The 16,091-nt window shown below is 42.5% G+C and overlaps 2 protein-coding genes across 4 annotated transcripts in view; one reads left to right on the forward strand and one right to left on the reverse strand.

Moving 5' to 3' along the window:
* Positions 1–204: 204 nt before the first annotated feature.
* stk24b (serine/threonine kinase 24b (STE20 homolog, yeast)) lies at positions 205–11,511 on the reverse strand. Of its 2 annotated transcripts, XM_051943376.1 has the most exons (11): positions 10,745–11,511; positions 7,752–7,982; positions 5,919–5,975; positions 5,284–5,392; positions 4,880–5,037; positions 3,288–3,473; positions 3,056–3,204; positions 2,760–2,883; positions 2,518–2,586; positions 2,154–2,290; positions 205–2,075 (listed from the first exon to the last, which is right to left on the reverse strand). In XM_051943376.1, exons 1-11 carry the CDS (start codon positions 10,784–10,786, stop codon positions 2,039–2,041), a joined length of 1,299 nt encoding a protein of 432 aa, XP_051799336.1. In that variant the 5' UTR covers positions 10,787–11,511; the 3' UTR covers positions 205–2,038. The 2 variants fall into 2 exon arrangements, with proteins under 2 accessions (XP_051799336.1, XP_051799337.1); XM_051943377.1 differs by lacking the exon at positions 205–2,075 and having other exon boundaries at positions 2,150–2,290.
* Positions 11,512–12,956: 1,445 nt separating this feature from the next.
* LOC110966759 (sodium-driven chloride bicarbonate exchanger-like) overlaps positions 12,957–16,091 on the forward strand; it is a 52,462-nt gene continuing 49,327 nt past the window's right edge. For both annotated transcript variants that reach the window (XM_051943294.1, XM_051943295.1), the window contains exons 1-2: positions 12,957–13,316; positions 14,572–14,601. In XM_051943294.1, coding sequence (XP_051799254.1) covers positions 13,269–13,316; positions 14,572–14,601 — 78 coding nt within the window. In that variant the 5' untranslated portion in view covers positions 12,957–13,268. The remainder of the gene's footprint in view (positions 13,317–14,571; positions 14,602–16,091) is intronic.

A 16,091-nucleotide genomic window follows, 5' to 3' on the forward strand; every position in this document is an offset into this window, starting at 1 on the left:
ACTGCTGCTTGTTTTTGTCGCATAAAACTGTTAACTCGAACCAAATTTTTCTACTTTTCAACTTACAACCAATGCAATACTCACTTCTGCTACTTACTGTGCTTAGGCCTTATTTTCCCCAGTCGTTTTACGTCTATCTGACCTGCATGATGGTTAAAAAAAATGATTTCTAGCTCCGGAAAATGAGACATGAAAGACACAAAGTTCTCAGTTAGCATTAGATCTTTATTTCTCATGTCACTTTGAAAGCTTACAAGGAGCTTACATTTAAATTGGGAGTTCTCAAATGACACAAGCAAAGATTATATACAGTACTATAAACTGTCAGCTATGATAAAGGAGACCAAATGTACACATTTTTGTAGTTATTTCCGTAGCATATGTTTTTCTGTAAGGTATAGATTTTTTATTTTTTTTTGCCAGAGGCAGGTGCCCATATCCATAAAGCATTCCATATTTCCATACTCAACTCTTTGCGGTTACAAAAATATCAGATATTTCTTAATTTCTTTCAATCCCTGTGTTGACAAGTGCGTCTTGATGCAACTCCTCAACATTATTGCTGCATTAGCACAGTAGTAAATTCTGGAACTCTTAAGTAAACATATATAGTAAAACATGGCTATTAGCGACATTTTTCGGTTTGTTTTTTTCTTTTTTTTCCTCTTACAAGTTTCTTTAAATACTCGACACACTTTCAAAGTGCAAAAAACTGATCTGAAAATTAGAACAAAAAAAAAAAAGGTGCAAATCATACTAGAAATATCTGGTGAAAGCATAAAAGAGGACATGGCACTTCTATAGCACGGTGTGGAAGTGAGAACAGAAATGTGTGGATAATAAGGATGGCGTTGGATTCTGCAGCTCGTCTCATTTGGCCGTGAGCAAAGTGTCATAACATGATTGCCTTCTATGGTCCTTGCCACTTTATTCAGCGCCTTTACTTTAGTTTCTAAGCACTGCTAAGGAGAAATAATACTTCACGATATCGGCGTTCCTCCTCGTTAATTGTCCTCTACCTTCATTCTTGACCTACACAATTTAAAAACTGATAATTGTCTAAACATAAGCGTGGGAAGCGGCTCTCCCCGTCAACTACTAAAACAAAGGAAACGCTTCTGGCTCTAAACAAAGTAAGTTTAGTATCGTAGTTAGTCTGATGATTGAAATGGGAGATTGGAACTCAAACACTGATGAATCTCACTCACCGACGAGTAAAAGAAAACTAACTAAATCTCGGATGAAATGCCAGAATGCAGACGTGTGCATCTCGAAAAGGCAAGGCATTTTCTGTTCCTTTCTCTCTCCGACTAACTTTTGAAGATCTTTAAATATCTACTTTTAAACATTATCAGTATCTACAAAATGCGCATGACCATTTTGTACACAGTGATTCATTTCCTCGCAATGACAACTTGTAATCATGTACAGCATGGCGAGCCCCCCTCCCCTCCCACTGCCTCGGAGGACCAAGTCCACTTAAAGCACTTTACCTGAGGTTTCGTTAAGAATGCTGCAATTTGCCTAAACAGGGAGTCGAACATACGCACACACTCACGGATGCCCACACACAGCTCGCACACGAAGATAATATCCCTGCAGGTTCATCAAGCATGCTTTCAGAGGTTCTGGGGATATGAGGCCTGCATTAAGAGGGGGGACTGAAGTCTTGCCGTGGATTTCAGGGGAGATTTTCGGGCTCCTTCGTCGAGCAGATTCTATGAGGAGTCTCTCGTGTACGGAGCTCAGAGTCTGACTTGGCGGTTGCCGTTTTTCTGGCTCCGACTTTGTCCCGTCACGGCCTTTTCAACTTCTCCTCCTGAGGCTCTCCGGAGTTTCTCTTTTCTCCTCCGCTTTGGAGTTCAGTAATTTGTACAGGCTAGGTTTAGTACCCCCCCTCTCCCTCCCCACGCGGGAGGTCGAATGCAGTCAGCTGGTATTGAATGACTTAACCCCTGACTTTTAACCCTCTGGCCTGGCTGTGGTGTTGGTTTGGGGGGGGGCCTGGGAGAGCTGGGCTGGGGCAGAGAGCCAATCACTAGGGGGAGGAGGAGGACGTCCTGCTTGTGGAGAAACTGTAGAAGAAAAACAAACTGCGGTCAACCGTTGCCGTCATCGACTTGCGGGCGTTAAAATGTGAGCGGAGCCGCTACCTCTGGAGCCGGTGCACCATGTGAGCCACCAGGGAGTCGGAGATGCCAGGGTAGGCCTCCTCGGCCAGCAGGATGGCCTCCCTCAGCTCATCCAGGACTAAAGGGTTCCCGTTCACCTGCTCCTGTCGCGCCTTAAGCTGCAAAGGAGGACACAGACAGGAACCAGAGGAGTATACAGTGAGAACTTATACAAATGGTTACTATTCAAAAGTTTGGGGTCCCAGAGAAATGTCTTTATTTTTGAAAGAAAAGCATTGTTTTTTAGTGCTATCTGTTTAGAATCTCACTACAGATACAAATAAGAAGTAGTGCTAGTCCTCTGAGCAAAGCCTGCTGCTCCAGTGGACAGTTTGGAGCTCCTTACCTCAGCTAATGCAGGAGAGATGACTGTGGCCAGGCTCTGTGAATAAGGCCTCTTTGGAATGTCTTTCGTCTATGGAAAAAAAAAAGACACACGAGATGGAACACGTTGGAAGGAAATTAAGGCAGTGCAGCTTCACCTGGCGTGTCAGCAACCTGCCAATCTGTTCCCTCGAAGTGGCGAAAGATGCAAACGGTTCAGCACTTAAAACAGCAAACAGAAGGCGTGATCTGCTCGTGCCTCACCTGGTCTGTTGCCCCTGACTGCCCCTCTCCGTTCTGTAGCTTCTTGGGGTCCTTCTCTCGGATGGTGAAGATCCAGTCGTCACTGCCAAAGTCGTTCCCGCCCGACGCCTGGCCGTCCTGCTCTCTGATTTGACAGACATTAAAGAGGATTTAATCATTCAGTCATGCGTAGAGTGCTTGAAGTTTGTCATAAAAAAATGTGGGAGGACAAACAGCACAGAGGAGGTTTCTCTACTTCTACTGGATGAGTTTGTGTCTGTTGGTGCAGCAAAAACAAAAAGTCTAAATCCACTTACGAGTCTGACTCATCGGAACTGGACTCTGTGGTTCTGGACTGCTCTGCCTTCCACCTCTTGTACTTGTCAACCAGCTCGGTCAGGTAGGAGGTCTTTTTCGCATGGCGAACTATCAGTTTATGCTTCAGCAGCTCTTTGGCAGTCGGCCTCTGTAGAAAGGCAGAGAAGTGAGAAGACCAGGTGACGCCGTCTGGCAAAAGTCTGCACAGAAAAACAACCAACCACTGCTTACAAAACTGGGCTCTTTGTTGAGGCAGGCCTCCACAAACTCCTTGAGCGGTTTGCTGTAGTTTCCCTCCAGTGTGGGCGGGTTGTTCTTTGGGATGAGGAATAAAACCTTCATGGGATGGAGCTCTGAGTGGGGCGGCTCGCCTTTCGCCAGCTCGATAGCTGTGATGCCCAGAGACCAGATATCTGCCTGGAATGCACAGGAGACATGGTGAGAACTATGAATACACAACATTTATAACCAGCACTAAAATCACACCAACCCCAACCCGTAACGCCAACATGTTTAATCTGTGTTTTAGAAATATTTTGTACACTAAAAAAACAGAAATGTGCAATATCAGTTTCTGTACGTGTACAAGAACAAATGTGATATCAACATTTTTCAACTCATGGAAGGACTGTGAAATATAGACAATCGTTGAAACATGAGCATTTCTTTTAACAGTATGAGGGTCCTCGGTTTACAACGTCCTCAACCTAAGGCGTTTCGTTATGTCGGTTACGGTTGGGTCCTCGGTTTTCGACGTCTTCAACCTACAGCGTCACGTCGGCTGCAGTTACAGTTGTGGCTGGGTCCTCGGTTTACGACATCCTCGACCTACGCTGTTTCGTCGGAGCTGGTTGCGGTTGGGTCCTTGGTTTACAACGTCCTCAACCTAAGGGCGTTTCGTTGTTATGTCGGTTACGGTTGGGTCCTCGGTTTACGACGTACGGAGATTTGTCGTAATGTTGGAACCGGTTTTGTGGAACTAGTTGGCAAGCGGAGCGGACGAATATGTCATCATGCACCGAGTGGAGTATGCACGAAAGTCAAAGTTGTGTGGCAGATCTGCAGTTACCCTGGGCTCTTGAAATGTGGCAGTTTCTAAAAGGGTATTGTGGACAAGATAAGGATGCCAGTGGATTTACTTCCATTCAGGATGTTTTCAGTTTCAGCATGTTGAAAAAAATTAGGCACTACATTAAAATCAAGATCTCAAACATTTATGTACTGAGATGCTTTTTAGCAGGGGTTAAAAGGGTCGCTCGGAACGCAACATTTTGTGGTTTTAACTACATGGAGCAGTCACAAGCAAAGACTGTAAACGATTGGAAGATTTGCCTCTGCAAATATAGTTTATGCAAAATATGCAACTCAATCCTCAACGGACCAAAAGAACCGACATCAGACAGCACAGTGGAAACTACTTGGATGAAAGACATTTTAAGACAAGACGCTATTGTTAGCCAGTAGCTTAAAACTGGAGATGGAAAACAAAATGAAGGCTGAATTTCATTGATGGACTGATAGTGCAGTAATTTTACATGGAGTGTGTTTAAGAAACGTAAACAGCTGTGTGCAGTAGCAGAGCCGGCTGGGTGTAGTTCAGGTTGTATCCACATGCTCAGTCTAAACAGTTTTCTGCTTTCTGACACTTCAGCATCAGAAACTCTTTGATGTGCTCATTTCCAGCAGGGTGTAGTCTGTCACAGTGAGCTCCGAGTACTATCTCAAAGTGCTGCTCTGACAGAGGGATGCAGATTTGTGCAGCAGAGTGAGAGTAGCGTAACGCTGCGTACGGTGTAAATACGACCCGCCGGCTTTGAACTCACCTTGGAGTCGTAGGCCGACTGTTTGATGACCTCGGGGGCCATCCAGAAGGGCGTGCCCACAAAGGTGTTGCGTTTGATCTGGGTGTCAGTGAGCTGGCCGGCCACGCCGAAGTCTGCCAGCTTCACCTCTCCTTGCTCGGACAGCAGCACGTTGGCGGCTGCAGGGAGGGGAAAAGGTGGAAAAGGTTGGAGCTAGGCAGACACTTCTATCGATGCTATTTATCTACATCAGCCATTTATTTAATAAAGAGGTAACAGCTGTCAGAAACCTTTCAGCGTTCACCTCAACTCCCCGGTGAAAAACAAACGATATAATGAATGAAACTGTAAGTGGACGTCGATACCATTAACTGGCTATGTGATATGTGTGTGTCTGAAGCCTGTGTCCTCTGATGCTCGGCTACCTTTGATATCTCTGTGGATCTTCTTCTCAGAGTGCAGGTACTCCAAGCCCTTAAGGATCTCTCTCAGGATTGTAGCGATCTGGGTCTCATCCAGAGCTCCAGGCTCCATCTGCAAGAAAAAAAATCAAACAAAAATTGACAACTGTGGATTATTATTTTGAGCAAGATTATAACAAAAAATCTAAACGGAGCCTGAATATATCCGTCTAACTGGTAACGCATCAAAGTAAAGAGTCTCTGCTTCAATTTGAGTAAGTTTACATCCGTATAGAAAGAACTGTGTGGGAGGGAGCTCTTTCAAACATTTCAAAAGTTGTTGTTGTTGTGAAGGCTGAGCTTGCCACATGCTATTTAAAACATTCACACACTGCAGGAATTCTTGGATGTCACGTTTACCACCAGCTGAAGTATTTGCATTGCATTTATAGCCGTCAAAGTGAACAGTTTGATCGTAAAACAGGCACATTCCGACTGAGTTCCGCTGCTCGTTTAGGAAGGCACTGCTCGGGTTGCCAGCAAAAACCACTTAAATATGTAATTGCATTCTTTGTATTATAGCTCCCCTCTGATCAGTAAAAAAAGAGTTTAAGTGCTGTTGTCTATTAGGGTGAGCATTAAGTAAGTGAATAACTTACCAGATCTAATGCTGAGCCTCCACCTAAATACTCCATGATGATCCATAGCTTTGTGTCCTGGAACAGAGAGGAGCAGCCATTAGGTGCATTTGTGGAGAAATATTCCCAGCTGCTTCATCAAGGTGGTTACGGGCTTATCACGAGGAGCCGGCTGCAGTCTAAACAAGTCATGATGACACTAATAAGGGCTCGGTGGGCGTCTCCGTTTGTCTGAGGCTAATCCTTTTTCTAATTTTGGATTATTCAGGGGGAAAAGTGGGCAGAGGAAGAAAAATCTTTGCTCGTTTGGAGGTTTGACTACACATGCAAAAGGACTTAACCGGAAACTTTAAATGCATAGTAAGGTTCAATTTATCATAGTTGACATTTTTGCTGTTTTCAGGCCTAAAACCAACATGGCCGCCTATAACCAAACACCACATGGCATTTTAGAGAAAGATTCTTCTCAATCTAGCTAAAAGTGATTTCTCAGACACAGATACAATTTGTTATTTACCATTTAAAATTTGATATATTGCCAAAAAAGAAACATCTGTCATGATTATCTCAACTTAATAAAAAAACTATTTCTGAATAATCTCATTTTATTATTCTTTAGCTCATTAGAAGGTGGTTGGTATTAAATTGGGATGGTTATTTAGCTGAAAATTTAGTGATATCCAGTCATTTTTTTATTAATAAGTGATTGTTTCCATAATAAATAATGATGGAATTTGTAAAGAAATGATTATAGTGAAAATTCAAACATTTTTTTATTTTCAATAAATATAAATAAAAAATGTATGCAAGATATATCCCATGGACTTCAAAAGTCCCTTAATTATATATCAACCTGGACAATTTACGAGTCATTTTGGACAAGTTTTGAGCAATTCTGGGCAATTTTCTTGTCATTTCCAACAAGTTTCAAATCACTTTGGATCTTTTCTCATCATGCTGGATCATTTTTCAGTTATTTAGGACAAATTTCATGTCATTCTGGACTAATTTTCTGTAATTATGGTTGCCTGGAAAATCCAGACTGACTTTATTTATGTATTCATATAAATACAAATAAAGGCAGTCTGGCATTGTGATGATAGGAGACGATTTCAAACAGGAGGGGCTAATGAATGCAGCTTGAACGAGAAAGAACCAATCAGCGTAACACGGATGTGACGCACAAACAAATCGACCTTGTAGTCCATGTAGTCCAAACAACAACGGCATGCAGTCGAGAAAGCGTCGCGGTGAACGATTACTGCCGTTTTTGTCACAAAAATCTGCGAATACATGGGGTACTCTCAAGTACAACACTTATTTTTGAAAAAGCTACGCAACAAAAGACTCCTTCCGAATGATTAGCGGTGTTAGGAATAACTTTGTTAATGTTTGTGTTTGGTTACGGGAGGTGCGCAGGTGTTTTATGGGTAATCCAGGTGCTGAAGATGACGCAGCATTAACTCCCGCCTCCCGTGCTATGATTGGTCGTACCAAACTGTACCAGGAGGGAAACGCGATTCAATTCGTCCAATGCCAAACTGACTCTCCTGTATCTCCTAACATGGAGATAGGAGATTACATGGAGATTCAGTTTGGATTTTCCAAGCTAGAATTACGGACCATTTTCAAGTCATTCTGGATGGGTCGATATATAATTGCGGGATTTTTTGTGACATAGTTGACATTTTAGTGATATCCAGTCATTTTTTTATTAATAAGCGATTGTTTCCATCATAAATAACGATGGAATTTGTAAAGACATGATCACAATGAACATAAAAAACATTAGTTTATTTACTTTCAATTAAAATGTATGTGAGATATATTGTCCATGAGTATAACAAACATCACCTTCAGGTATGAGCCGTAGTACTTGGTGACAAAGGGGCTGTCGCACTGGCTGAGTACGGTGATCTCCTGCTGGATGTCTTCGATCTCGTCCTCTGCCTCCTCCAGGTCTATGATCTTAATGGCCACTACCTTCTGTGTGCGATTGTCGATGCCTTTGAACACCTCGCCAAACGAGCCTTTGCCAATGCGCTCCAGCTTTGTGAACAGCTCCTCTGGGTCCACTCTGGCATTCTGGCAGTCGACAGGCGGGGAGGTGGGCGGGGGGGGGGGGGGGGGGGGGGGGGGACAAAGCAGGGGAGGAAAGGGAAGGCGGATATAAAATAAAAAACAAAAAGAAAAAGAAAAAGGAATGTTTGAAAAGAACTGAATGTCGGGGAGTAAATAGGAAACACCAGCAGGGTGCCATTCTTACAGGATACATTAATTCACTCATTGCAACACCTTGTGTTTATGTGCACAGAAAGAAAGACACAGGAGAATGAAAGGGAAAGAGTGTAACAATTGGATAACATGCAGGTTAAAAAAAAGCATTTAAATGAAACAAAATTACATTTTAGTCCTTTTAATACCCAGTTGCACCTTGGGGGTTTACTGTGTGCTCATTACTTTCAGTGAAAGAGGCCAAAAAACATCGAGTTACATCTGAACAAGTGTTACGACACTGCAGAGACGGAAACGGGCAAAAGTAGGAAGTCTTTGTACTGAAGAGGTTTTCTTGGGTATTTTTGCAACATTATTGACAAATAACCAACTGGAGGAAAAAAACGTTTTCTCACAATGATCGATTGGTGAATGAACTGTTGGATGCTGTAAACCTGGACCAGTGTGTTATAAATGTTTGAGAAAAAACATTTCTACACAAGCAATGCATGTTTTTACCAAACTGAGTAAGTATGGGTCAATTACACTACCGTTAGAAAGGTTGATGTCACTTACAAATGTCCTTATTTTTGAAAGAAAAGCAGTTTTTTCTTCAATTTAGATCATATTAAATGAAGCAGAAATACAGTTGAGACATTGTTATTGTGGTAAATGACTATTCTAGCTGGAATTTTTTGATGGAATACCTATAGAGGAAAAATGAGCAAACAGTGAGATGAGAGTAAGGTTTGCTGATGTCAGGAGAAGTGACAGCGACAGAGCAGCAATGGCAGCATCAGTTCTGAGGATTCTACACTAACTGATGATTAGAAAACTTTTGTGCAATAATTTTAGCACGTGAATAAAAGCATGAAATTGTCTGAGTGACGCCAAACTTTTGAACAGTCGTGTACGTGCTCTTCCATCAATGGACGGCTTCTTAAGGTACTTTTATCACATCAATGATCACAGCTTTGTAGATATGATGAGGCTACCCAACTCATTTATGCTGCATGTTTTTGTGGCTATAAAAGCTTATACACGATATCTACACAGCAGTTATGGTAGCAACATGAACGTACAGTATGCGTGGGGTATTCGTCATAAATCAGTAACTACTGCAATGGATAGGGACGGTCAAGTTTTATACAAATGCTTTAGGAACACCAGACCACATGAAGACTTTCAATTCTGATTATGGAGTGGCTCAGGAGCCAAAATGATTACAGCTAGAGATGTGACGGTACAAACGCTCGTCCTGAACAGTTTGGTCATGATGTGAGACTTTTAGTTTCGTGTGATGCACTCTGACTAGAAATTCCACTAATAACTGAGAATACAATTCTCTGACTATAACAAAAAACACAAATACATGCCGCTTGTCATTACATACAAATCTTCTAAGACAAAGACAAGCTCAGGTAACCCTGTGAATAGTTTTTTAGGGAGGGAAATGATGAAACTGTGTTCATAGAACCCACTGACAGCTAGGCATCTTTCCAACTTTTCCGTGGTAGCACACTGTTTCATGTGTCTGAGCGGGGAATGGAAAGAAAAAAAAAACTCGTTGAACGTCGCAGGAAGTGAACTAAAATGACGTAACTCTCCAGAGGGTCTTATGTGGGAAACACAAGAGCAGGAGCTGACAAGAACAACTTCCGTTCTTGAGCAGAGAGAGGGTCAGTATGTCCATTTTGGGATTACTAAAAATGAAGCCGCTGCCTTATTATGCAAGGAGGGAGCCTCAGGTCGCCAAAGAAGATCCTGTTGGTGGCCGTTAAAGAGATTAACTCGAGAAACTAAACTGGCAATTCTGCTGAAGACAAGCGTGCAGAACAGTTGAAGAAGCGGTGAAATGTTTGGGGGGGTTTTGTTTGGTGCAAAGGTGTCAAACGGCAAACTAATGCTGCTAAATTTACAGCTCACATTTCTGGGATGAGACCTAGAATAAATGTACAAAGACTCAACTGACAAGCAGCTACTTTGTCAAGTTTCATCTGTGAACAATCACGAGCAACAACCTTAAAGCGATGCTCTTGTTGGGGTTATTATGTCATGAGATTGATATGCATCCTACCCCACGTATTTACATGTAAGGAAATCTGCTCTTAAGTCTGCAAATCGGTTGCATGAAGCAGTTTACATCAGGAACAAATACCTCCTCTAGCTATCATCCCAACACAGATATCCCTATAGACACAATCCTAAAGATAGTAGCACAGGGAAGAACAAGGCTCGTGTGTGCATGGGCTTTGTACAGTGGAGCCAGAGAGCTTCATTCGCTTCCAAGTGAAAATGTTGCGTTCAAAGCATTTCGAGCATGTGGCGTTCAGGTGCAGACCAACTGGCAGCGTGTCAACAACTGACAGAAACAACGCAGCAGATATACATACATCCACTAAGTATATATATATCCACTAAGTACTGGATGTGTTTAGTTTCCAGACGTGCACTCCCTCTGATTCATTAATAGCATCATTATCTCTGAAGTGTTTTCACCTGAGTGCTCCTCATCACTGCACTGTGGAGATGCACAAGCCGCAGCAGGGAGTCCAACTGTGTACATTTTGTTCTGACAGTGACCTCGACTACTTCCCGCGGAACCATCCCCAAAGCACATTTATTCTGCTTACCTGCATCCCCGGCAGGTTACCCTGGACGGGAGAATGGGCCATGGCGACGCAGACTGGATTTGCGCCTCGTCCGACGACGCAGCGCTGAGATGTGCTCGGCTTATGTTTACAGTCCCGGCGCTGGTCCAGTCACTGTTAGCAATCCTGGGGGACACCTGGTGACCCAGGTCTGCTGCGAACCGAGCCAGAGAGGGAAAAAATGGTCCTTCGTTCACACACCAGCGTGCCTTTCCCGTGTCGGAACAACCTGAACTCCCCCTGAAACAGCTGAGCAAGCTAACGGACGTCTGCTAATGCTAACTCCAAGAAATCCGCAATGTTAGCTTGCTAGCCAGCTGGCTAAGGGTTAACCAGTGCCTTAAATTCAATCTCTCCCCCGGAGAAGTGACTAATTGTAGTTCTCGGAGACGAGGACTTAGCAACAACTATTCATTCCGACATTATCCCGTCACTTTCTGAAAGCGGATTCTCTCGCTAACGATGTTGTCAGCTAGCTAACATGTTAGCGGGTTAGCTCGCTAGCCAACGCAGGCGACCTGACAAACGTTCCGTCAGCGAGCTGCTCGGAGCACAATCCGTGTGCACCGCACAAGTCACCCGCAAAAACGGAGCCTCGGACAAACCCAGCTTCTACCTCTGCACTAACTTGTCTCCAGTAAGATCTACAGGTCTGGCATCTGCAGCAAGGATAGCTCGCCAGTGTTTTTGTTTCCTCCCTCACTTTCGTCCCGTAGTCTCGGCCATCTTGTCGGTGATGTGACGCCTGGATGGGCGGATCCGGATCCGGATCAGCGGCTACATCCTGACGACCAGCCCACCTACCCAGGTGCTGGTGCCAGGTGGAGAGATGGAGGTCTGGCAAAGTATTTCCAAGTGATCCCAAACAGATGGATAGATGGATACTTTATTAATCCCAAATGAAATTCAAGTGTTCAGCATCTTACATATAACAACAGACATAACATAAAACAACACAGGCAAGTTAACGTTAACGTTAACGTTAAAGGTGAAAGTTAAAGGTGAAAAATGACACTGACAGATAACCAGCATCAGTTCTGAGGATGGATGGATGGATAGATGGATGGACACTTTATTAATCCCAAAGGAAATTCAAATGTTCAGCAGCTTACATATAACAACATAAATAACAAAAAGACAAGACAGGCAGGTTAGTAACATTAAACATTAAAGGTTAGTTTATACTCTGAAAAAAATGCTGCACAATGCTATTAAAAACACTTCTAATTTTAAAATCTATAGAAATATTACATGTATTAAAGGCCAATATGCAGTATTGACACATTGCAAGTGATTCCAGGTGATTTCAAGTGACTTTGACAGGTAGTAAGACAACAGTTGTGTAAAACTATGTGAGGTGCATAGACATATTTGAGTTCACAAAAGATTTACATAAATATCCATATTATTCAACCACATAATCCTTACTGGGAGGATTTCAGTCTTTCACAGTAATCTGCTGAATTGTCCCCTAAAGTCTAATAATTACTAAACCTTTCAGTCAACTCTACCAAAGCAACACCATGTTTGCATTGGATCTTGCATTGGAAAACCTGCCCTACACTTTCCATTATTAAATTATACATTATTTTGTGACAATAATCACATCACACAATGTTTTCTTCTATTGCTTTACATCGCGTAGCCCTGGAGTGACATAACGCAATTGCATTATGAGAAATCAGATTCTGCAGGTTGGTCTTGCTGTTCACAGATCGGACAGTTCCACAGTGTGACCAGATGGGGGCGCCCCAGCATAAAGCTCAGCATCCTTGTGTAATCTGGAGGCTGATGCCGGCGCATCGCGTGCTGCGGCGACAAATAACGATGGGATGGAGCACTTGTGTAGCTGGAGAGTGGCCAAGCACATTTAATGTAAAATCATGCAGTATTTATTTAAAGGGAGAACATTACAGTGATCACGGTGGTGGTTGATTCTTCTCCAACAAGAGGCCAGGCATGGAGCACGACATGATTGAGAAAAATCCACATGGGTACATCAGACACTGCAACATGGCTGTGCAGATGATATGTTTAAATTCAAATAGATTTATTTTAATTTGAAGCCTTTAAAATAGAGAAGCAGAATGATAGATGCATTTTCCACTTGATGATCTACACTTGTCCGGATCAAATGTGCCTCACTGTGATGTTATAAATCTATCTATTCAGGAGTGATTGTACATTTCTGGGTAAAAGTGTGCGCACTGACTCACTTGTGCGCCTCATCATCCAGGGCTGAACGCGTGTAATGGGAAGCACTACCTCCCTCCTTCATGCGTAAATTATGTAGGGCAGGACGGGAATGCTTTGCTACCTCCATTTGAGAAAACCCGGCCAGTAATTGTTGAGGAAGGTGGAGGGGGGTGAGGGAGGGAAAAAAATCGAGAAGAAGAGAGGAATCAAATCAAACAACAAAAGCGACCCTCGCTGTCAGCCCAGTATCACTGAGAGGCGGAGGAAGCACATCACGACTGTCCTATTGTGAAGCCAAGGAGGAGAAAAGATGGACATCACGGATCAAGGAGCTCAAATGGAGCCGCTCTTGCCAACGGTAAGCCCAAAGAAACGCGTTTATGTCCAGTTTGGACACAGGCTAGTTTATAATGCCAGACTAGACCTGAATGAGCTGATGGTCTGCGGTTTATTTCTCCTTTGATTGAAGCAGTTATGAGAGATTTGTGCTTGTGATTGACCAATATTTGGACCGGCTATGTGTCGCCTGGCCGTCATGGCAAACATGGATATTGCGCACCATAAATGGGGCAGAAATTCTCCTCCATATCCCTCATAGAACCCATGATTACACTACAGCCATCACACAGAATGCATCTGTGCACAGGTAGATTCATTTTCCTCCTGTTTTCTGCATAGTATATATATGAATATGGTTTAGCAGTGGTGGTTTCCAACATTCACCTGCACGAACGGAGCCCTGTGTGTTTTTGTCACATCCTAACATAGAAATCCACAGTAGTCCTGCCCTCCACCTGCAGCTCAAGCATCCCAACATGTGGTTTATTTAACGGGTGTGTTGGTGGAGTACAACAGCTGGTCAGAAACGTGTCCGCTCAGGTCCTCTGGTCCCACTGGCAGAGTTTCAAACGTCCAGCCTTGCTTCTGCGCTCAGCCTCCCCTCATTAGCATTCAGGTGAGACTGTGCGTAGAAGAGCAAAAAACAAACAAACAAAAAAAAACATGTCCGCTGCCTTGGATGTACAGTACAGTCAGTGCTGGAGCAGAGGGATGAGATCTATTGCTGCGTGCCAACCGGTGATTGCTCTAAAGACAGATCAATACTCTTTGTTCTATTTGCGGATGCGTTACATGAGGACTTTTTTTTTTTCCAGAGGTTACAGCGGCGTGCAGTGAAGCCTGGTTGTGGTGTGGGATGGCTGTTCTGTTTCCCCTGCAGTCTCAATGCAGTGTGCTTCTTCCCTGTCACTGTAACTCATTGCTGCTTCCCCTCGTCCCTCCTCCTACGCAGCAAGCGTTGTCATGGTTTCCCTGGGATGTGTATGAGTATGTGAGGTGTTAGCATGGCGAGAGTGTCAGGGATTCCTCGGTGCACAACATGACTGGAATAAAGCATCATATTGTTCCCTGTTTTCCTGCCAGGCTACCAAGTTCCCAAGGTCAAGCATGAGAGTACGTTTAATTTACAACAGGAAGGGCTGTATGTGAATGCATCAGTTGGGTTGCCTCCATGCTGGGGAATCTCTTAACAGATCATTTGGCGTCACAGTAATGTACTCACATGCCTCACTTTTGTCTTGTAGACTGATTTCTTGTTGTTGTTTGACTTGCAGGAACAAGGTTCCCAGGAAAGTAAAGATGTGGTGAGTACATTTCTCTTGCTCTTTTTCTGGCCTGCTAATGTCATATCAATGGAACGATAACTTGTTTGAATGAACCTGGTAAAAGCCTGTTAAAATGCCCCCTGCTTAAGGGATAGAATCAAAGAAATCAGCAAGGAAGTATCGAGAAAGGCGATATATGTACTCAAATCATGTTTACAGTAATGCAATTGTGATGTGTTTTTACTTTATGTTTCTAATTAAACACATTTATGTTGAATATTATATATATTTATTGCACAAAAATAAAAAGTAGAATGTATACAATAGAATTCTACCACATGCACCCTCAGTACTGTGCAGTACTTAGGGGTTTGATTTAAGCATTTTACCAACATGTAATGATTTTGAGCTTAAATTTGTACATTCTAGATTTTATTTAGGTGGTTCTGCATCATCTGAAGATTGTATCGCTGGGGCACAAAGATTATTTTGAATGAATGTGTGAGCTGTCTACAAGCAAGTACAGTATGCACTAATTCTCACAAGTATGTACGGGTTGTAGGTTGTAAATAAGGCCTCAAAGTTTAACACTCATGGAAAATGAATTGCCTTTGTATCAAGGTATCTTCAGTTTTCATAGAATACTTGGGAGTATTTGCCTTGAAGTTAATTTATTTTGTAGCAAAAACATGCTTTGGGTTTCTTCTTTATATGCAGCAATGTTCTTCTTGAATGTACATTTTAGCAGCTGTTTAAAACGCCAACACTAAATATGCTATTTTTTGTTTCACAGTGTAGCTGCAGTCACACAATCAGACATTTTTAAAAAGTACAGTAGGAATTGGATACAGACTTTTTAGAAATACACTACCATTCAAAAATGTGGGGTCACCGAGGCAATTTCATGTTTTACACGCTTTTCTCCATGTGCTAACATAACTGCACAAGGGTTTTCTAATCATCAATGAGCCTTTCAACACCATTAGCTAACACAATGTAGCATTAGAACACAGGAGTGATGGTTGCTGGAAATGTTCCTCTGTACCCCTATGGAGATATTCCATTAAACATTTACAGCTAGAACAGTCATTTACCACATTAACAATGTCTACACTGGATTTATCATTTATTTAATGCTATCTTCATTGAAAAAATGATTTTCTTTGAAGAATACTAACAGTTTTAGGTCACCCCAAACTTTTGAACGATAGTGTATCTAAAGATATTCTAATGCGGATTAATATTTTACTTTGAAAATGCAAGAAACTCAGAGAATATGTTGTTTTAGTGGCTCTAATTTCATACATATGATTGATAAATAGGATTTGAAGGCTTCACCCAGTGATAAAAATGTATCTAGAAGTAAAAAAAATAAATGATTAGACAGATTTCCAGATCACTCTGATGTTGATGTAGTACGATCACATTTAACTGCTAATCCACGTTTTCAATAATCTGTAATCTACAGTAATATTGCACAACTGCGTGTGGTTAATTAGACAGCTTGCTCAGCAGATGTGGAGCATTTT

The sequence above is a fragment of the Acanthochromis polyacanthus genome, chromosome 22 (assembly GCF_021347895.1).
Source record: "Acanthochromis polyacanthus isolate Apoly-LR-REF ecotype Palm Island chromosome 22, KAUST_Apoly_ChrSc, whole genome shotgun sequence".
NCBI classification, from domain to species: domain Eukaryota; kingdom Metazoa; phylum Chordata; class Actinopteri; family Pomacentridae; genus Acanthochromis; species Acanthochromis polyacanthus.